Here is a 23,452-nt window from a genome sequence, read left to right as displayed (position 1 = left end):
AGAATATTTCAGGTGAGGCGATGAACAAGAGCAAGAAAAAGACAGAAAGACTTGAGTGCTTTTGGACAGCTGCACTAAGAAACTTACAGACAAAGACAAAACATGGACAAAAGGCAGGTGGTATCCTTGAAGGAGGTCTACAGCAATCTGCCCAAATGTATGACAACTCTGTAACATTGTTATCTTAAGGAATACAACACATACCCACCACACTACAAGGGCCACAGGTTGTGACCTGAAGTAACTCAGAAATGTGAATCACACTTGCAACCTTAATTCCAAATTCAAACTGAAATTTAGCCTGATCCAGCTCTGTTCCCCCTGAGTGTGTCTGTAATTTGTTACACTTAAGTTCAGCTCAGGTCATTGTATATGTGTCTGAGAGGTGCAGAGGTCAAGTCAAGGGTGCAGGTCCTGTTGACCCAATGCTCCATGTACTCTGAGTGTTCCCCTTTCTTCCATCCAGATCCAACTGGCCCCCGGGGATTTCCCAGTCCCTCGTGTCAGTCATCCGCACTGAGGAGGGCCCAATGACACGGGCCACTGATGAAACAAAAGACGAGTCCACCAGGGAAGAAGGGAGGGGGGACATAGCGAAGACCCCAAAGACAAGCGAATGATTTGGTTTGAGTGGAAAAGGAGTATGTTGTCATAATAAGACACACAAGACTTGATATAAATATGTTTTTCTTATAAATCACTAACACACAAGTCAAATTTAGATTTTTACAAATGGACAAAATAGCGGAAAAAAAAAAGAAAAAAAGATTGGATGGTAAACAATTATAATAGATGGATGAATAAGTCTGACTGAGTATACAAGCCAATCACACAAATGTGATGTGAACCCTTATTTGAAGGTTTCTAATGATATCCTACTAGGTGTTGCTTCTGGAAGTTGTGTTGCTCTATTACTGTTAGATCTTACCGCGGCATTCGGCACTATTGATCATAATAGTCTCATTGTTCGCCTTAGAGTTTAGCATTCAGGGTTTAGCCTTGGATTGGTTTTCCTCGTATTTAAAGGATAGGACTTTGTCAGTTAGTTTAGGGAACTATTGTTCTTCTGTTGCCCCCCTTGTGTGGGGGGTTTCTCAGGGCTCAATTTTGGGGCCAGTCTTGTTCTCCTTTTATATGCTTCTATTAGGTACGCTTCCATGACATTCATTATCATTTGTATGCTGATGATTCTCAAATTAATCTACCATTGAAACGTGGGGAATTTTCTCTGTATAAATGTCTGACTGAGTTTATTCTATTTGGTAAAAAGGAATGTGTGGAGGATGTTAATGATCGTCTGGTTGCTTCCAGCGAAGAAAACTTTCTAGTGTAAAAAAACCTTGGTGTCATTTTTGACTCTGAGCTGACTGTAAAGTATTGTATCTGGGTGTGATCCAGGTCTCTCTCACACACCTGCAGCTTGTTCAACATTCAGCTGCTAGGTTTCTAACTGGTATTAAGAAGAGAGGGCACATACTATAACTCCTGTACTAATCAATCTACACTGGTTACGTCACTGTACTAGTCATTATACGTTACAGAATTCATTATAAATTGGTGTTATATGTATTCAAAGCTATGCATGGCTTAGGACCTGAGTTTATCTGATTTAATCAGTCTGCATCAATCAAATAGGTCTCTTCGCTCAAATTATCAATTATATCGTACTTTTCCTTGATATTGTTTGAAATGTAAAGGTGACCGGGCCTTTTTTAGAAGCTCTAAGGCTTTGGAATGAGCTTCCCCTGTCCTTAAAAAAACATCCCAAACATGAAATGTTTTTCAGAGTGCATTAAAAACCTATTTGTCTTCTTAAGCATTTAAAAAAGCGGTGTAATTTGTTGCTTGTTGTTTTGTGGTACTTGTTTTTTATGCCTGTTTTCATTTATATTTCCTTGTACAGCACTTTGGTTCCACATTGTGGTGTTTGAATATGCTTTAGACATAAAGTTTGGGTTGAGTTGAGAACTTGTGCAGAACGCATGAGATAAAATTCCACCTGAACATATTCTATTTGAAATAGAAATAGCCGTTTAACATTATAAATGTATTTTTTTATTACGAATGTGTCCTTGCAGAATAAGTCCTTGATTTCTGTCAAAAAAATTTTTTTTTGACAGATAGATATTTATTTGTCTAGTATTGTTATTTTTAAAAACGTTTTTAGACTGGAAAAAAAAAAGATTCGGAAAATATAGGGGAAAAGGATAAAATCATGAATGGCTCATCATACAACCATGTTTAAATCAATAAACTATTAAAACACATTATGTTATTTATAATGAAAAACAGTAGCCTAAAAACACAGAATAAACCCTGGCTGGTTTACTGGTCTCCCACCCCAGTCAAACATACAGTAATTTCAAATAACACAATACAGTAGGCTATATAATAATGTCATTAAATCAAATGACTATCAAAGTCATTTACATGTTTAGTAGTCAAAACTTCAAAGTGCAATTTAAAGCATGACAAAAGATTTTTGAAACATAATGATTATTCACATTCAAAACTATTATTATTATTGCGCTCAAAAACATTCAGCATGGCAATAGCCATTCAATCATTAATATAATGATAATAAAACTAGATCCCTTATTCTAGATCATTTTGTATCAATATTGAATCAATATAACAGTACTAAACTACGCTAAAACTATAGTAGGCTACCTAAATGTAGGCTACTATAGTTAAATGTTTGGCTAAATGTTTGTGTGGCAGCTTGTCTACTTATCCACCCACATAATACCGGATGAACTTGACAGAATGAACGGGAAACGCTCGCATGTTTAGTCTTTCCGCGTCTACATTTATCCAGCAGCAGTCGACTTTGAATATTAGTTCATCACTTATTTCTTCACAATACGGAAACACGATGTATAATAGCGTCATGTGAGGATATAGCTTGCGAAACGCCTGAAATCACCGAGGACCGTGAGTGAGGACGTTCAGTAGGCTAGCTTTTTGATGTCCGTTACAGCGTAAAAATAAACATGTCGGAGCCGAGATTAAAGCGAATAAAAACTTGCCTCCCTCTCTGTAAAACACATTTATCTACTGCTGGGAGTCAGGTCAGGCAAAACTTCCCGACTGTTGTGGAGGAAAGTCTGTGTGGAGTTTCCACTTTACTCATGGAGGTCTCTTACAGACTGGAAGCGCTGGTAAGAAGAACTCGTCTACTGTAAACATGATGCGCATTGGCAGTTACATTATAACACACCAAATCATCCGTGTAGCAGTAGGCTATTGTAGAATACACTGCATTCATTTACAGCATTGCTTTAAAAAGTTTTATATTTATAGAGTTCTATGCCATTAGTCAATTGAGTTTTATGAAAAAGTTTGGGTTGTTGTCAAGATGCCGACCAACACCCTGAGCCAATTGTCGCCCTAAAAACACTGGATTTTATCACTGTATAACTTTCATTAAAACATAATTTGGACAAAAAGGTTGTCAATCTTTTAAAATGTTACTTTTCATGTTGGTTTTTTAGAGTTTTTTAAAAAAATGTTTTGCCTAGCCTATATTTTCAATAAAATATTTATTCCATGATGACACAAAATAGCCTATCAAATGGAATATTGAAATTATGGCTACTAAAACACTTTGCCTTGTAGTGTAGACAGCTTAATGATTTGGTGTTTTTTGCTGTCTTTGTTTACAAAAATCAATCAACATTTTCAATGTATTATTTATTTACATTGTTGACAAATATGATAAATCATGATTATCAAATCTCACCACAGTCATGAGGGTCTAATGGGGTCCGCTCTGTTGGTTCTTGTCAAATGACAATAAAATGGCTTCTTATCACATGGCAACAAATATTTTTAACAAAACTGCGTTTTACATAATGATAACAACAATAATAAAGTTATTCTCTTGCCAAATTTTAGTGTATCCTAACATTCCTAAATCTTTTACTACGGCATGTCTACATATTTTTGATAAATCAGTAGAATTTGTCTATAAATAAGTATAGTTCACAATGACATTTACTTTATTGGTTATAAAAATAAACAAACATGTAAATATATTCTCTGAAAGTAGAAATAATGGACTGACAGACTGACCCATTTTCTTCTCTTACAGGAAACTGTGGTTGGCAAAATCATTACACTGTTTTCCAGTTTGTTTCGTTTTAAATCAGATCTGTCTTCCTTACTGTTTTAGGCCAAAATCTTTGAGCAGAGTGACTTGTCTTTACCCAGAGTGGCTGTGTATTTTCATCAGGAATCAGTGAAAGAGCTAGAACGGGCAGAGGCAATGCTGCAGTACCTGTCCCAGCGGGGAGGGAAATTCTGCGGCAAGAACATTCAGGTAGTCGCCCATCTAACCTGTTAACCTGAGGACCACCACAAGACTTGGCACAAATGACCCATATTGTTTCTTAAAAGAAATAGCACCTTGTGGAGCGGCCCAACAAAATTATGTTCTAAGAACAAAGACTTTTGCCATTAAGTTATGAAAACCTTATTTCCGAATGTTTAAACCGTTCCATTTTTACTTGGTTATGTTAACGTTAATAAAACATTTCATTTTATCATTCTGCAAACATTTTGCGAATGTTACTTTTGAATCTTCTCTGAATGTTCTGAAACAAGTAGTTTAAACATTTCCGTCCTTCCGATGACTGACATCACAGAATTTACCTGTATTTTGGAGCAGATGTGTGAATGGTCTCTTACGGGTAAAAAGCCGGTATTCATTATAAATGAATTGCTTTGTGTATTTACAGGTAAAGTCATTCTGGCAATTTTACGGTAACTTACCGGGATTGCTGTGTGAAAGGGGCTTTTGACAGAACGTTGTTAGAATGTTCCTTGTTAGCTGGGATAGAAGGCATCTCATTTATTTAAACTCATGTTTAAAAATGCGAAATAGAAAACTCAGACCCTAATTATTAATCATAAGCCTATTTTTCCCCCATAAAACCTGAAGATATCCTTTTACTCCTGTTTGTATGGGGCAGCAGCACTTAAGGGGGGTGGAGGGCCGAGAAAAAGAGAGCGATGGGGGTAAACTGGCAGGGGGTTTTGCAGAGATCTCCCCTTTAATGCCTGTTAGGGTATATGTTTCCCCTGAGTTCCAGAAAATTGGGGAGATTAATGTGAAGGCGGAAGGACAGTGCATTAATTGTTGTTCCAGATGGATTCCGTGGCACTTGCAATGCTGTCACTTTACACTGCGTCCTCTATACTGTTTTCTCTTCTTTCTATTTTATTTATTTTTTTACTATCCAGTATCCACCCTTCCCTGATTTTATGACTCGTGTAAAATTGATCCGGACTGGGACTGGTGAGGGTCCATCAGCAGCGATTTTGAACACCTTGTTATCCGCTCCTCCGTGCTGGGTGATGGTTGTGCACACTTGGAAACAATTGTGTGCTGTCTTCGTTAATTGTAGCTCAATTAAAATTTGACTGATATGAGGATTAAAGGAGAACTCCGGTCAATTTTAACATTGATCTCATTTTTTTGTACATTTGGAGTGCTGCCAGTACAGAGAACAACGACAAAAATCGGTGTTGCTTGCACCGTGTTATCCTCTTTTTAAAATTTGCACCCTGTTGACTTCAATGGGGCAAGTTTTAAACCAGCTTTTAGCCTCTTAACATCCTTGATGTGTCATTACAAGTGCACAGGTCATGTGAGTGATTCCTTCAGAGTGAACGCGAGTCAATCTGACTGCAGTAGATGTGAAAGATAGGGATAAAAATGATGTTTATTCAGCCAGCGCAAATACCTGTATTTACATCCTGTTTTCGGTCGAAGTCCATAGTAATCGATTGTCGAGTTCACGCGCATTGGTTTAGTACCTATGATCACGCGTTTTGAGTTTTTATCAAAGCTCTTGAAACAATTTTAAGTTACTTAAATTACTTAAGTTAATGCTAATTTATTTAAAAAATACAATAAAACAGTAATGTTGAGATATATTATTACTCTTATTACTATAATGTAATTTATTCCTGTGATCAAAGCTGAATTTTCAGCATCATTACTCCAGTCTTCAGTGTCACATGATCCTTCAGAATTCACTCTAATATGCAGATTTGCTGCCCAAGAAGCATTTCTTACTATTATCAATCTTTAAACTAATGAACGTCAGATGCAAATGATAATCAAACGGTGAGTAACCAAGGAACTGAAAACACAGGAAACTGAACTAAACTAGTGAAAACCCATCCAAACATACAAAACACAGAAATACTATAACAGAAAAGAGTTGTGCTGCCTAATATTTATTTATTTATTTTTTCAGAATTGAAAGTTTAAAAGAACAGTACATGTCTTTACTGTCACGCCTGCGCACATGTTCAAACGCGCATACCTATAGACTAAACACGTAATACGCATGTGCACGCCATCAGCGTTCTCACAGGTTCACGTTTTTAAAGTTTGCGCAGAGAGAACTTAAGGGATTTCTGTTAGAAAGGTGTCGTGTTAGCGGCCCCTAAGTTAATAACTAATGATCGTTGCGACGGAAGTGAATCAATCAAAACTAACTTTAGCTGGACAATAACTTTATTCTAGAGCTGCTGTAAAGCCTAAACAATCTCTGTTACTTTAATTTCCTATTATCACTGTAAAGCTGCTTTAAAACAATCTATATTTGTTAAAAGCGCTATATAAACTTGACTTGACTTTTGGTCCATTTAATGCAGCCTTGCTGAATAAAAGTATTAGGGGCCGTTTACACAAAACCATTTTCAACTAAAAACAGGAAACCTTTTTGTACGTTTTAGCTGTTAATTTTTTTACGACAATGGCATTTTGGGGGCCCTGAAAACGCAAAACTTTGAAAACGGTTTTCAAAGTGCACGTTTTTGAAAATGATACCGTCATCATCTCAGTGTAAAGTACAAAAACATGACTTTGTAAAAAAAACGGTGACGTCATGCGCATGTGTATTACGTGTTCAGTCTATAGGCGTGTAGTGTTTCTTTATAAAGTGACATCGCCATCTACTGGTCTGGCATGAAAAATACCTTGTTTTTAGTCATTTTCGCGGATTCGTGTGAAATGGGTATCATTTTGATGACGTTGTCGTCTGTACGCAAAAAACGCAAATGAAAAACATTTCAGTTTTTAGTACATTGCTGTCGTGTAAACGTACCCTTATTTCCTATAAATATATAAATGTATGCATTAAAAAATTATAAATAAATGTATAAAGGACAAATAAAAATGTATAAGCTTTCCTGTAGCTCAAAACAGTAGAGCGTTGGCACTTGCAATACCAAGGTCATGGGTTCGATTCCCAGGGAAAGCAAGAACTGATAAGAATGTAAATGTGTACCTTGAAATGCAATGTAAGTCGCTTTGGATTTTTTTTTCTGAATTAAAAAATATATATATTTTAGAGCATATTGCTGCAACTGTTATCACAATGAAGAAAATAACATAATTAAAAGAATGAAAATCTTAAAAAGAAAAACTTTTAAAGTAGTATGCATGATATTTTATTATTATTTATTAGAAAAAAATTCACAAAACATTTTAATTTCTTATTATTATTTGAAAAGAATTATTGTAAAAGAATTGTAAAATGTCATGTGGTACGACTTTTTTAATAAATAATTTGTGATATTTGTGAAAAAAAAAAAAATCTCACCTCAAAAACCACGTTTTACCTTGAAATTATTTCAGTATTTCAATTACCTTAAGCACAGCAAAACTTCTATTTCTAAGAAGTTGGCACGTGTTTAAAACCAAAAAAATATATTTTTTTCTTCAACATGGACACATTTATTTGCCATTGGCTCAAATATTCCTTGCAGTGATTCTAACATGAATGAATGAATACCAAACCAATTGGTCAGACTCAAAATTTAGTTGAGAAAATCACGTTACTTCAATGGCACTCAAAGCTGTGTTATATTGGCCTTGTCCCAAATGGCACACTTGACATAGACCTGCATTCTCACATGCGTCTGTAAAGTCCAGAAGCCTGTGGGGTGTTTTTAGGGTGTGTTCACACTTAGCAGGTTTGGTTTGATTAAAACGAACTCTGGTGCGATTGCTCTGTTAGTGCGGTTGATTTGAATAAGTGTGAACGCTGCCCGCTGAACTCTGGTGCACCAAACAAGCGGACCGAGAACGCTGGTTTCGATCCGCTTCCTAACGAACTCTGGTGCGGTTTGACTGAAATATAAACGCAACAAGGACCAAAGACATCTAAATGCACAAAAAATAGGATATGAAATCACAAGATGCTGTTTTTTTCTCGTCATTTACACATAGGCGTCAGAAACGGCGTCTCCTCGCAGCAGATCTTCATTTGTGTGTGTGACGGAGGGATTCCAGCTGCTGTTTTGCACATTTTATTAGCTCTTCATGATTTCTCCACTGGTCAAAATACCATATTATGTACACACATACTGTACAACGAGCGCATTTAGCCCAGCACACAGCTTGTTTTGGATGTTTGGAAAGTTACGTCTTAAATATATATGTTTTTTATTGTTGTTGTTGTTTTGTATCTTTAGATTCGGTCTTAAAAATGAAAAGTGAACCAAGATGAAACATATAATTTTCTTTTTTGGTCCAGACCTAAAGAACCAAGAGAACTGAGCTATAAGTGTGAACACTCCCTTAGATTTCAGAAGGGTGATGAAACTCATTACTGACCAATCAGCATCCAGGACCGAAAATTATATTTGGTTACATTTTATTTTGATAACACTTTACAGTGTCCTTGTTACACGTTACATGTAGTTACTGTAGTAATAACTATACATTATTCATAATTACATGCAACTAACCCTAAAACAAACCCCAATCATTTTACAGTGTCCTTGTTACATATGTTACATGTAATTACCATAGTAATAACACTAAATTATGCATAATTACATGTAACTAACCCTCAACTAAACACTAATCCTACCCTAACCCTATAGTAAGTACATGTAGTTAATTAATATTACTCAGTACTTAAATATATAATTACACTGTAACAATGACACCTTAAAATAAAGTGTAACCCATAACTCTAACTCTATAGTAAGTATATGTGGTTAATTATTATTACTCAGTACTTAAGTGCATAATTACAAGTGCAACTCTTTATTTTAAGGTCACATTGTACTTACTAAAATAAGTACTGAGTAATATTAATTTACTACATGTACTTACTATAGAGTTACAGTTAGGGTTAGTTAGATTGTAATTATGCATAGTAACACTTTAGTGTCCTTGTTACATGTGTTACATGTACTTACCATAGTAATAACAGTAAATTATGCATAATTACATGCAACTAACCCTCAATTACTCAGTACTTAAATGTATAATTACATTGTAGCAATGACACCTTAAAATAAAGTGTAACCGCATACTGTTATTACTAGTAGTACATGTAGTAATGTGTAACTATGTAAACTTAAAACAAAGTGTTACCTTATATTTTTATAATTAATGTAACATTTACATCAGTTTAGTGTATACTTCTAATTCTTAACACACAGCGGCTTTTATAAGCGTGATAGGTTTCAACTTAAAACATTAGGCTTATAATTGTATGTTTGTGCGCAGAGGCCAGTCACTGAAAATGTGTGTGCCGTCCTTCCGGGTCTGGAGATCATGCTTGACCAGTGGAAGGAGGAGATGAGCGTCATGGTGGAGTTGAATCAACTGGCTCGTGAGTACGGAGATCCACACACCGCCAGCGTGATCAAAAGTCAGTTCGTTGAGCCCCTCGTCCCAAAGGTCAAGCTCGTCGGTGACCTCTTGACCAGCGCTCGCAGAGTGGGCTGCACCAGTGACAGCACAGGTGGCTTCGGCGAGTACCTCATCGACCAGCTACAAGAGACCCTGACTGCCTAGACTTCCTCTTCGAATCGTTTAGGAAGCATGCATGTGTATATCGCACTTAAACAGATGAATGGATGGATGGATAGACTGAGACACTCACAATAATGCAAGTTTTGTATGTAACAAGTATAGTCACTCCAATTGTAGGTATAACTTTGGTCACCCTTTAGATTAGAGAATACATATTCACTATTAAGTAGTTGCTTGTTATCATGCATATTACTGGATGTTAATTAGTAGCCTACTTATAAAGCACATATTAATACCTTTTTCTGCATGACCTCTAGATCCCTTGGTCCTACCCAATACCTGAACATAACCACTACAACAACTTCCTTAATTACTATCAATAAGCAGTAATTAGGGGTTTATTGAAGGAAAACTCCTAGTTAATATTGAATTTGTGTTCCCTAATCTAAAGTGCTTATCATTCCTGTAAAATCAAGGTATTCTTCAATGACAAGAATGAGAAGTTTAGATAATTGTTTAAACGTATTTTCTCTTCATGTATTAGTGCTTCAGACCATAATGTAGATGCATATATATATATATATATGTGTGTGTGTTATATTATTTGCGTATGAATTTGATTTGTGAACATTATTTCAAATGAAAAGGTTATTTTACGTTATTTTAAGTTTTAACTTGCATATTATCCTGCACTGGTTTTAATAAACAATGTCCACATTTCATATGCAATTGTGTATTTTTTCTTTATAGCATAAAAAAGAAACAACAAGTTGTCAGGCTGACGGAGTTATTATTGTACAGTTTTTAACATACAATCTTACTTAAACTCCAGTTGCATGTATTCAGGCAACAAGTAGGCCTACTAACACAAGACAGATAACGCAGCATATTTGGGACTTTTGAAACAGAATTGAAGTTTTTAACTCTCATCCGGCTCTTTAACGCCCCCTATTGTAGGACTGTTGTGCGTCCATCTGCTATTGTAGAAACGCTAAATAAAATGGGCCAAATCATAAACAGATCATGAACGGCAATACCTTTACCTAGTAGTAATTTTCTGTGTCCTAAATAAATAAATAATTGATTAATTGATTAAATAAAATAATAAAAAGCCTACCAATTTATTTTAAACAAAACGAAACATTATTCAGTGTAGCCTGTTTTTATTTCAGTTCTGAACAACATATAGCCTACTGATAAGCATCCTAACATTCAATAGGCCTACATTTAAGTCTAAACTATTATTCACATGCGCATGCATATATTTATTGTTAAAATTATGGTGTTTTTATATATTTTATTATTTATTATTCACGTTTGTTTGAGATTCCCGATGAATGATTGAATTTAGTGTTCATTTGGCATTATTAGCCTTTTAGTGTTTTATTATGGAACACTTGGAAAAAAAATGAATGCATGGATCACTTTTTTTTCTGTTAAATTAGCCTTCTGAAATCCCTGCTGTTTGTCGTCTTATCAAATACAGTATAACACATTTATTTACTTATTAATTCGAAACAAATGATAGAGGAAAGAAACCCTTAGAAAATATAAAGGAAAATCCTTCCTCGATTTTTTTCCTGGGAAAATTCAGGAAAATGTAAAAGTAGAAGAGTTGAAAAAAAGCTGAAAAGCTTAAATCTTTAAATCTTGATGACAAATAAACAAATAAAAAAACATTTCAGTCCAAATATTCATGCGACAAAAGCAGTAAGAGCAACTTATATCATTATTTATAAATGAATTTGTCATTTTAACGTTTTTATGACGCCGTCATTAGTTGCAGTGGCAGGCCGTCAAAACCACGCCCTCTTTCTCAGCGCACATACTCATTGGTCAAACTGTCCTCTGCAGGACACGCCCCCAGACTGGCTGGGCTGTATATAAACAGGCCGTGATCTCTGACCAGCATCAAGTACCTGAAGGGTACAAGCAAAGAAACCTTTTGAGGGCCTGCGGTTTTAAAACGGTTGTCTCTGGCAATACATTGTTTCAGGATCTGAAGGAATTTGTCTTAATATTCCTAAATCCTTAACAACTTTACTACTTGGGAAACATTCAAGTAGGCTAGCCTAGTTATAAGCCTATACATTTTTTTTCTTTAATTCATAAAGATGGAGTTGTCGGATATTCCCTTCCCCATCTCATCAGCTGATGATTTCTACGACGATCCTTGCTTCAATACCAACGACATGCACTTCTTTGAAGACCTGGACCCCAGGCTCGTTCACGTGGGCCTGCTCAAGCCCGACGAGCATCACCACATCGAGGACGAGCACGTGAGGGCACCCAGTGGGCATCACCAGGCCGGCAGGTGCTTGCTGTGGGCATGCAAAGCCTGCAAGAGGAAAACAACCAATGCTGACCGCCGCAAAGCCGCCACCATGAGGGAGAGGAGACGACTGAGCAAAGTCAACGATGCTTTCGAGACCCTCAAGAGATGCACGTCCACCAACCCAAACCAGAGGCTGCCCAAAGTGGAGATTCTGAGAAACGCCATTAGTTACATCGAGTCTCTGCAGGCGCTGCTTAGGGGTCAAGAGGAAAACTACTACCCTGTTCTGGAGCATTACAGTGGAGACTCGGATGCCTCCAGCCCGAGATCCAACTGCTCTGATGGCATGGTGAGAAGGAGCGTATTTATATACAGATGTAGTGCTGTTATAATAGTAATTATATTCTTTACCTATTTATTTGACCAATATTTATTTGTACGTTCATTCATTAATGGTGTATTCTATACGTTGGCAAAGTAGGCTACATTCTAAAAAACGCTGGGTTGTTTCAATGGTCAAATATGGACAAACCCAACTTTTGGGGTTTAAAAATGTAAACCAACGAACTCGGTTTGTCCATTTTTGACCGTTGCAACAACCCAGCGTTTTTTAGTGTAAAGGTGTTTTTATTTTATTAGAATTAGGAAACATGCATGTGAAAACACATTTTTCATTCAACAGCCAAAAAAGATATCGCTAATGAATGAAACATTGTTAATTATAGGCCTAAGTAAATTATTTGTTTATATAGCCTACTTCTGTTAATTATGTGTCTTCATTGTAAATAATATTTTTTTCTCGTGTTTTCTAGATGGATTTCATGGGCCCTACATGTCAGTCGAGAAGACGGCACAGTTATGACAGCTCTTACTTCAACGACAAGCCAAATGGTACGTCGTGTCGAAAAATTTCCAGAACATAGCCTATATAAATATCGACTTACTAAATTAAAATCATTAAATTAAACATTTGAGTTGAAGTTAAATAAAATATCTGAGTTGAAGTTAAAATCTGTTCTTTTGTTTTGCAGCTGACGCACGGAATAATAAAAGCTCAGTGGTGTCGAGTTTGGATTGTCTGTCCAGCATCGTGGAGCGGATTTCCACCGAGACCCCCGCATGTCCCGTGCTGTCGGTACCGGAGGGGCACGAGGGGAGCCCGTGTTCTCCGCAGGAGGGGTCTGTCCTGAGTGAGAGCGGGGCCCCTGCACAGTCCCCGGCCAACTGCCCTCAACAGCAGGCTCCGGATCCCATCTATCAAGTGCTTTAAAGATCCGCAACATTTCAAAGCAAATTGAAAGAGACATTCTGAATCAAGAAACATTCAGCAGACAAAAATGCGAATCCGATCTTAACGACAAAAGAAAGACTATTTCGATCCACTGCTGGAAACTAGGAACGAATGATCTTTCTTTCTTTCTTTCTTTCTTTCTTTCTTTCTTTCTTTCTTTCTTTCTTTCTTTCTTTCTTTCTTTCTTTCTTTCTTTCTTTCTTTCTTTCTTTCTTTCTTTCTTTCTTTTTATGCTGTGGAAAATCTAATTCCTTTTTGAAAATGGCTCGGCAGATCAGCAAGTGAGTTTCTTAACTACGCTTATTTATATTATTGTATCCATGTGAAAATGTGACCATATTTTTCTTCTCCCCCTTTGTGAATATATTTTCTGTCACCATCACCTTTTATTTCCTAATTATTCACGAGAGAATCGTAATCCAGATACGGATAGTAGGACCACTTTTGTACATGTGTAAATAAGATCTGTTTTGTTAAAGCGACGAAAACGAACAAACATATTATTGTATTTAATGATGATGCCTGTTTGAAACACTAGCTTGTTGTGTCTTGTGTTAAACTTTATATTTATACTTCTTAAATGAGTGAATGTCGGATTAATAAAAAATAGCCTATTACTATTTATACTCAAATATTTGATGGGATTTTGTGATTTATTCCATGCACTATTGAAAAACAAAACGGATTTAGCGTGACGGGGAATTGATACCAGTTGAGCTCTTTTTAAGTAATAATATTTTACATTTTTAGCCTACATTTTATCCATGCAGTTCCAGAGAACCCTGGTAACTTGAGTTGAAATAAGATTTTTGATCTAAATCAAAATAAGCGTAAAGCTAAACATACAAGTTAGAGGAAATAATTTACCCTGCTCGAGGACTTTTGAGGGAATATAGCCTACTGTCAAAAAGGGGTAAAAAGTTTTCGTTTCACATTAATCGAATTTCGATAACGCTTCACCATCATAAACAATTCAGTTGATGTAGGCTACATTCAAATATGAATAGCCTATATGCAAGTGTAGGATTCTTTAAGCTAGCCTATATGGCTACCGATGTGATACGAAAATGTTTGTTTATAAAAAACTATAAAATGTTAGCCTACTTTTTTAATAACAGTTTTGTTATATCTCAGGGATATAGGCCTATATTTCTCGCGTAAGAAATTAATAAGAAAAAAACAGGGCTAATGGTTGACAGACATGATATTATAACAACAGCACCATCTTGTGTAGCCCGTTGAACGGTGTAGCCTATTTGCATAATGCACACCTCATATTTGTAGCTAACTGATCATCATATTGTGCATTATTATACGTGTGTCACACTGTAAATCTTATATGAGCAAATACGTCACTTTTTTAGCCTACTTTCTCATCAAAATAATTTAACCAATTTCAAATTCTTTTTAAAATTTAAATTTAAAATTGTATTTACAGGATATGTGACTGTCGATTACCACAGAATCATTTCGACACGTAGGACTCGTACCTCAGCGTGTAGCCTAAAAACAAACTAAAACTGACTATACACTGCTAGACATTTTGAATCCTGGAAACTTGGATTTTGTTGGGACTACTGTCGAAGGCGGAGGAACATCTGGATACGCGTGACAGGTTACTAGTGGGTGGTGGATAAGAAAGGCACAGTTATCCTTCCGCCTGTCAAAGTTACATTTTACCGGCGTGACAGAAGATGAACATTGAATTGCACAGACAAGGTAAGAATCTCGATTTTAATCACTTACGTGTCACATACGAGACATTGTAACATTATTTAGAAACCGTGCGTCTTAATTTTTATCCGTGTGCAATAAAACTCGCGAATTTCACGCGACAGATTTTTTTTATCGAACCTTTCTGCACTCGTGGAATTAGAAAGAAATGGTCTTGGGTGACAACCTCCAAAAACAACGATTTTATTGATGTTTCAATAAGAACAAGTACTTAGGCTTTAAGTCACACTTTATTTACATGACATATAAAGGAATTAAACTACATCCAAGACGATGAAGAGTGGGTTGATCAACAACTAGTCCTGTGCAGTCAGCACAGAATGAGGGTGTATCTTGTCCATCATCATTGTGGAGGTCTTGGCCTGCAGGACGACGCACTTACTTTCTGCGACGAGCGGCAGCGCCCTTCTTGCTGCTGCAATGTCAAGAGTCAAAACACAACATGTGAGGAAAATTATGCTTTGATTTAACACTCGACCGAATTAACACTGCAACACTCGAATTTACATTTTACACCACAGCAAGCACATACCAGCGCGTTCAACACAGGCTTCACTTAGGCCTATTGTCGCAGTATCATAGGCCTAATGATGTTTATTGGCAGCTTCATTAAAAAATGAATTCAACAAAACCAGTTTAAACTAGTCTGCTCATCAGTCCTGGAGCAAGGCGTAAATCCATATTCCACATTCCATACTGTCCTTTTTTCTTAGTTAGAGCTTCCATTTATTTCCATGTATTATTAATATATATTATAATTTATATTATATCTTAATTTTTTTCTCATACATGTCCTCTGTCTTGTCCCTTAGACCTGTAAATTAATGACGATAATAATAATTAATGTCCCCCTGTAGTTAATAATGTCATCCCTTAAACTCATCTTTGATCACCAAAATTACATATTTAAACGATTTTTCCTTGAATTTTTTTATTCATGCCTTAAAATAGCTTGAATGTTACTCTACACCCTTGCCTCATTTAATATTATGCGGTTTTATGAATATGCAAATTAGCCACGCCTCCACTCACACCAGCTCAGAGATCCACGCCTTGATGATCACATCTGATCTGATCTGATTGGTTACAGGGTAGTTTGTGACGTCAGAAACACCAGCGATTTCAAACCGCGTTTTTTAGACTGTCTTTGGTTCACTGCAGTTTTAAGGAGAAAATTCTCAACAATGTTGTTGTCTTATGAATTTGTACATGGTTTGTCTTAAAGCATATTAAAAACCCCTCATAGACATAAACAACATAAAAAATTGATTTTCACCACAGGGGGATTTTAAGCGATTAATTATATATTTTTGTTATAAATGAAAAAAATAATTATGAAACTTATTAAATAAATTATGTAGTTTTTACAATAAGAAGTAATAATGTTGTCTGTGACATAAGCATGTTATGACATCTCATAGCTTATGTTATGTAGCCTATTTTATGGATAGCTTTACATGCAAAGGCAGCTTGGTCGAAAATAGAGAAACATAATGAACGAATGCTGATTTTCAATTTCTGCATATTGATAATAATTTAAGTAATTCCTAAATTGTATTACAAATGTCTCCTTGTGTCTATAAATCTGCAGATTAACATGTTGTTGTTCTCAGAAAGCGAGTGCAGTGTTCTTGCATGTTAAGGGGCTGTTTACACAACACCATTTTCAGCTAAACAAAACCCAACACATAACTTTTGGGGTGTTCATGGTATTTTTTCTTTACAAAGTGACATTGCCAATTACTGGCCTGGCATGAATAATACAGAGATTTTAATCAATTTCGCGGATCTGTGTGAATGGGGGTTGTTTTGACGACGTTGTCGTCTCTAGTCTGTACATGAAAAATGCAAAGGAAATATTTTCCGTTTGTTGTGAAAATGTACCCTAGGTTCACTTTTTTTCACCATCACAGAAGATCTGTCAATGCACTGAAGCAGTCACACACAGGCCATGCACAGCAGGGGGCGCCATAACATTCAAGAAACATGCAACTTACAATTTGCCGAGCTCCTCCACTCTCTTGCGCAGTGTAGTAATCTGTAGAAGATCAGAGATTTATCAGTGATATCAAAATTTACCTCAAGGGAAAACATACCGCTGATGACAATTGGATATACATGTTCATAAATGTTTCCTGTCCTCTTGTCTCTTTCGCTATTTGTTTTCTCACCTCATACTTCTGTCTCTTCAACCTCTCTGTGTGCTCAAATTTCTCAGATTCCAGGGTCTTTATCCATTCAAACAGCTCCTGTGCTTTATCTCTGAAGTTCAGGACACAAGACATAAGTAAGTTTACATGGCCTCCCTTTAACAGTTTATAACGGAGTATAACTCACTTCAGTTTGTCCTCGTTGAGATGGTCGATGTTGAGTGGCTTGCGTCTATCAGCCAGGATCTTTTTCTTCTTCTCTCTCTCTGTCTGCTTTTTGCCACCTTTCTTGGAGTCAGCCTGAAGGACAACAGAGCCTAGGGTTTCAGTCATTGTTGTTTCAGTTCATTCTCCTCAGTTCATTTTAACTGTTTAAATAGAGTTACCTTCTGCAGGTAGCTGCTGTAGTTGGAGCCCATGTTGGAAAGAGCTGACTTCTTCTTGGCATCTTCCTCTGCTTTCTTCTTAGCATCTGCCTCCTCTCTCTTCAGCCTCTCCTCCTGTGGGAAACATCAGGACACTCTGTCAGTTAGTGGTCGACCCATTATTGTTGTTTTTCAAAGCCGGTGCCGATATCTTAGGGTGTTTTCAGAGCTGTAGATCGTTTGCTTTGTTCGAAACAGGGTTCAGATCGCTTTCACAAGGCAACATTTCAATTCGTACCAAAATGTGTTTATGCAAGTCACATGTGAGTAAAGCTGTCCTCTTATTGGTCAGAGTTTCCACTAGGGCTGTCACTTTACGTTCGAAAATCGATTGCACAATCGATTGGACCAACCAACGCAAGTTTCGAAAACGAAAATAGGGAATCGATTTTAACGGTCTTTTCTCAGAGCGCGTCCAGCTCGTCACGATACTCCCGCAGCGAACGCGCGTCATACAGCAACTGCAGGCTCTGACAAACACGCATAACAGCAAATTATCTTACTGCATAATGTGTCTCTTTTTACTACAAAACTGTGAATTCTGCCGGTATGCAGACAGTCTCATGCATTCAGATACAAATTCGGGCTACGCGTCTACAATCGCCTACGTAGGCGAAATTTGTTTGACATTTCTAATCGTAAACACAGCCATGTTTTTCTTTTATGCTATGGCAGTCCACTCTGCTTATTGTTTTTCGAGAATGTTGCACTTCTGTTTGTCGCTGTGTACGAAACTTCACGCCAATAAATCATCAGAAATATTGCAGACTTGTGCGCGTCTCAAGCGCCCTCTTTACGTTCGTCCTGATGCCTGTTCGTTGTCCGTGGATTGGCCCATATTTTGCGTTTAAAATGGAAACGTCTTTAGACATGGAAAATCGATTTTACAATCGATTCAATGAACACTTATGTCTCAAAAATCGAACAGGATTTTTTCACAAAAGTGACAGCCCTAGTTTCCACTGCATCATCCATAGCTGTTGTGAAACGCGCAAACACTTAAGCCCAATTTATACTTCTGCGTCGAACTTACGCCGTAGCTACGTCGTAGGCTGTGTGTAGCGCGCGTACCCTTCGGCGTACCCTGACGTGCACCTCTTCAAAAATGTAACAACGCGTCAACTCTACGCGGACGCAAGCGCTGTGATTGGTCTGCTAGGACCGCTCCCTCAGGTTTCACATGCTCCCTCTGCGCGCGTCAACGCGGACAACGATGCAGAAGTATAAATGAAAACCAACGTGTTGCCTACAGCGTAGAGGCTCCGGCGTAGGTCCGACGCAGAAGTATAAATCAGCCTTTATACGTCAGTATGGAATCAAGGCTTCGTCGGGACAGCATTGTTGCAATGCACAGAGAAAAGCAATTACCTTTACAACATTTTAAGTTGAAGAGTCACTCTTTGGTTTTCGACTGTGATAGCTAACTCTCAGAATCAGACACTACTGCTATTTATATAGCACATTTCCATTCATAAATTATGATAGCGCTTGGTTCGTTGGTCTATTGGGTCGGATTACTTTCTCACCTCAAGCGAACCGCCCCATAGTTCGGTTTCAATCGGGCTGAGACCTCCTCATTCAGGCGATTTCGGAGCGATTGTTTTGGTGCGGATCCGAGCGATTGCCGTGTTCATCGTGTTCAAACCGAACTAAGGGACAAAACACACCAGTTTCGGAAACAAACGCTCTAAACGAGCCAGGTGTGAAAACGCCTTCTGGTTGGCTGATATAGATGATATCTATTGCTGAAATTAATTGCTGAAATTAAATTTTTATTTTACATAATATTTACTAAATTAGGAATAAATAATTTGAAAATGTATGTAAAAATGTAATTAGATTTTTTTTTTTAAATCTGCAAAATAATTAGATTGCAACATCTTGATTCTTTAATGCTTTTAGAGTAATTTTCACAAATAAAGAATTTTTTTTCTTTTACACTTCCGTCAAATAATTTATTAGACAGAGCTGTTTAACAGAAACAGAAATGAAGATGGAGAATGGGAGCTCTGTATGCCTGGCATTATCAGCTCTATCAAAATAAAAGTCCCACTTCCAAAGCCTTTTTGAGTATTGCTGATAATTAAAAAATGCCAAATATCAGCCGATATATTAGCCTTGGCGATATATCGGTCGACCACTAATGTCGAGCAAGGTCAGTATGTTTCCATCCACCTATTTTTATGCGCAAAATATCGCATAAAAAACTCTGGATTGAAACATCGTCAAGATGCATGTAAAATTCATTAAAAACTTAATTGAGTCGGATACATTTTTTATTCGATAAGAAAACATTCTCGCATAAACTGCGATGGAAAAACTTTTACTGAATTAATTCTAAGATGCGCATCAAAAAAGACATGTGACTTGTGATGGGATGGCATAACTGGACCAACCAGCGGACAGATCTCATTTTGGTCGTTCTGAAATGCCTGAGCAAAGTCTGTTGTCAAAGTGGTTTGGTATAATTACCTCCCGGAAACGTCTTGCACGACTGCGTTCCCAAACACCAGTCGTCGGCCTCCGAAAGCAAGATAACATGACCTCGTTTATTGCATATTGCATTGTGTTCTGAGGCACAAGTCATACGATATTTATTATATTATGTGGCTTGTCCTACTGCAACAACTTCCATTTTTCTTATATCTTTATGATATTTAGCGCCAGTTTATCAGGAATTGACGATTTTGTTCTCTTCCGCTCACTGGATGGAAACGCTGCTTTATTTGTGAATGTTTAATGTGATATTCCAATTTTGCGCTTAAATTAAATTCGCAACTTTGGATGGAAACCGCTAGTGCTACACACCTCGCGTCTCGCCTGGCGCTCCTTATCCTTTTCAGCTCGAATCCTCTGCTGCTCTGCTCTCTCAGCTCTGCGCTTCTCCTATTTGAAGACAACATTCACATGTTCATTTACAACTTTCTGAAGAAGATCAAGCTATGCCAACGATTTCGTGACTGTTTTACGTTCACTCACAATTCTCGCCTTGAGGGCGAGGAGTTCCTCCTCCTCCTTTTTCCTGTGCTCGAAGTGAGCATCGATGAGGCCTTGCAGCTCAAGTGTATCCTTGTTCTGACGTTTCTTCTGAATGTCCTGCGTTCAGACACACAAGAAACAAGTTGTTTAACCCACTAACAAATACATGGCTGTTTTAAAGAGCACCAAATTGGAACAAACTCTTACATCAAAGTCCACTTTCTCACCATCTGGGATCTTGGGTGCTGATGGCCTGGAGTCAAAGAAATAAAATGAGCATTATATCGTAGATTAAATTATTTTGATTAATATGCAGTAATGTGCAAATATAGGCTAGTTTCTAATACTTACTTGTACTTTGGCTTCTCATCTGTATTAAGAGTGAAGAGGAGACAAGTACATGTGTTATTGTGAAATCCATTCAGGGCAATACAGTTAACGGTACACAGCAAATGTTGGAAAATTAAATTATTATTCATTTAAAATGATTAGTTATTAAAATATTAAAGTTATTAAATATCTACATTGATTTTAGATCAAACATCCAAGCACAGCCATGATGCTCAGAAACACCCTTATTTTATAAAAATTGTGACTTGTTTTAATCCCAATTGAAGAAATTTAAATATTATTAAAGATTATATATTTATTTTATATAATAATATATTTTTTTAAATGTCACATTATTAAAATATTTAGAGTTCAAGAGTTTTTCTTGAAGAGGCTGCTTCTTCTGAAATAGCAGCTCTGCTCCTTAAAATGAGTTGGTCAGTTTTCAGTACATGCCATGCAGAACTCAAACAGTCACTGCACGGTTGTTATCATTTAATATTCTTTCACCCATTTCATTACATAGCCTAATCTGTGAATAGGTTATTGCCCACAGCATCATAAATGTTGTCCACTGGGAGTGAATAGGTTATTGTTCACAGCATTATACTGTAGATGTTGTCCACTAGGAGTGAATAGGTTATTGCCCACAGCATTATAGATGTTGTCCACTAGGAGTGAATAGGTTATTGCCCACAGCATTATAGATGTTGTCCACTAGGAGGAGACTGCAGACAACTGAAACAAGTCCCTTCAACACTGATAAAGTGGGATACATCTGTAATCAACATACCTTCCCCTTCAGTGACAGCAAGCATTAAACAAGAACAAAAAACAAAAACAGAATAGATATTATTATTAACTATAATACTGTGGGGGACCGAATCCGCCAACATTAAAAATAAATCGATTTATTACATTTTTAAAAAGTTTATGTTAAGTCCTTATTTATGTATTATTTTATTTCTTTTTACATTTATTTCTACATTTATGTATATATTTTACATTAATCTATTTTCACATTTAGTTATTTATGTCTGTATGGTAATGAGGGGGCATGTTTCCACTCCACATTGTACAATGTATACACTACAGATTCAGTGCAAAGATAAATAACATATGATTTGCCTAATTGTGTAATAAAATCAATCAAATACAATGTTAAAATAAAAACTCAAAGATGGAATACAGATCAGATAAATGTATTTCAAATTTCATATTAATTTCATAATAATTATTAATACTTTTCTTTTATTAATTATTTTATGAAAGTATCACATTGCAGTAATTACATATGTCCCATTGTGATTGCCTACTTTCACCACGTTCTAACAAGAAGAACGATTATTGGGAGGAATGGTGAAACGATACATTACATCATTTGTAATTGTTTTTAAAAATGCTCTGGCAACAAGATTTTACAAGAAAACGTTGAAAAATTGTACTCACCCTCGAAGTGCTCACTGTAAAAAACAAAACAAAAAACAGAAGCCTGATTATGCCCCCTTAGTGCACTTCATAGAAATCCAGTTCAATATGCATAGACACTTTATGATACTTACACCTCCTCTGTGTCTGACATGGTGATAGTGGACTTTGAGACTAAAAGAAAATGAAATGATGCACAAATCAGAACCTCAAGTGAAGACTACAATGAGTTTAATGAATACTTAAAAAATCAAAGTCTCTCTCTATATAAAGAGAATATATATGTATATATATATACTCCCCTTTGTCCCCTTAGTTCTGAACTACTGGGGCTTTTTGCCAAATTAAATAATCATCAATAATGTCAGTGAGGACTAGGAATGTAGGATGCAAATACTCCCTCCAATTTTTTCCTGTATAAATTATAAGGCAACAATTACAATTACATTTTCGTTTATAGTAGTCTGCTATGTTTTTCACTTTTCAATTCTCAGAAGATGTGCAAAGTAATTTAGCTAAGTATTGTTAATTGTATTATTAGCTGACCTGTGAACTGGCTGACACTTGATCAATCATAAATGCCCTTATCCATACTTGTACATGTAAAAGTTTGTTTCCACTTTGCCTGATAGATCCTTGGCCTTGTCAGGACGGTAAAAGTCATTGAAAAGCTCAATAGTAAGGCACTTTCCTTCAGAACATATTCTTGTGTAGACTAACAAGTAGTAGAAAAACACATATCTTTGAAAATATAGTGTTATTTGCATATTTGTAGATGATTTGTGTTGTTTCCCAATTTCAGAACTAATATTTTTATATATAGTGCAGGACTCATATTTTGGAACAAATCAATACAAAATACTACAAAATCTTAAATAATAATTACAGGTTTTGATTAATTTAAAAATACAAATAAACCAGTTGTTAACTTCTGAATAATAATCAGGAAATGGATGTGAGCAATACCTAAAAGCATCTCGGCCGAATATGACTAGACAGCTGCACTTAATAGGCCCAAACATTGTTCAGGATCTAGTTTCCAAGTTCCAT

The 23,452-nt window shown here is 36.5% G+C and overlaps 3 protein-coding genes across 4 annotated transcripts; 2 read left to right on the top strand and 1 right to left on the bottom strand.

Moving 5' to 3' along the window:
• The first annotated feature begins 2,688 nt into the window (after positions 1 to 2,688).
• On the top strand, positions 2,689 to 10,543 carry LOC308685188 (ferritin, middle subunit). 2 transcript variants are annotated; one of them, XM_081356814.1, is made up of 3 exons: positions 2,689 to 3,161; positions 4,175 to 4,321; positions 9,542 to 10,543. In XM_081356814.1, the coding sequence occupies exons 1-3, from the start codon at positions 2,994 to 2,996 to the stop codon at positions 9,830 to 9,832; spliced, it is 606 nt and encodes a 201-aa protein (XP_081212940.1). In that variant the 5' UTR covers positions 2,689 to 2,993; the 3' UTR covers positions 9,833 to 10,543. The 2 variants fall into 2 exon arrangements, with proteins under 2 accessions (XP_081212940.1, XP_081212941.1); XM_081356815.1 differs by having other exon boundaries at positions 2,761 to 3,161; positions 4,235 to 4,321; positions 9,542 to 10,511.
• Positions 10,544 to 11,671: 1,128 nt separating this feature from the next.
• On the top strand, positions 11,672 to 13,988 carry myod1 (myogenic differentiation 1). The gene is made up of 3 exons (XM_081355627.1): positions 11,672 to 12,414; positions 12,878 to 12,956; positions 13,097 to 13,988. Exons 1-3 carry the CDS (start codon positions 11,905 to 11,907, stop codon positions 13,333 to 13,335), a joined length of 828 nt encoding a protein of 275 aa, XP_081211753.1. The 5' UTR covers positions 11,672 to 11,904; the 3' UTR covers positions 13,336 to 13,988.
• Positions 13,989 to 15,301: 1,313 nt separating this feature from the next.
• tnnt3a (troponin T type 3a (skeletal, fast)) lies at positions 15,302 to 22,576 on the bottom strand. Its single transcript, XM_081356459.1, has 11 exons — positions 22,537 to 22,576; positions 22,424 to 22,437; positions 20,996 to 21,014; positions 20,852 to 20,897; positions 20,645 to 20,761; positions 20,474 to 20,551; positions 17,627 to 17,740; positions 17,428 to 17,540; positions 17,262 to 17,352; positions 17,088 to 17,128; positions 15,302 to 15,505 (listed from the first exon to the last, which is right to left on the bottom strand). Exons 1-11 carry the CDS (start codon positions 22,554 to 22,556, stop codon positions 15,469 to 15,471), a joined length of 690 nt encoding a protein of 229 aa, XP_081212585.1. The 5' UTR covers positions 22,557 to 22,576; the 3' UTR covers positions 15,302 to 15,468.
• Positions 22,577 to 23,452: the final 876 nt, after the last annotated feature.

This window comes from Scardinius erythrophthalmus, assembly GCF_964197995.2.
Source record: "Scardinius erythrophthalmus genome assembly, chromosome: 24".
NCBI lineage: Eukaryota > Metazoa > Chordata > Actinopteri > Cypriniformes > Leuciscidae > Scardinius > Scardinius erythrophthalmus.
The sequence above is the reverse complement of the archived record's forward strand: the minus strand, read 5'-3'. Positions and strand labels throughout refer to the sequence as shown.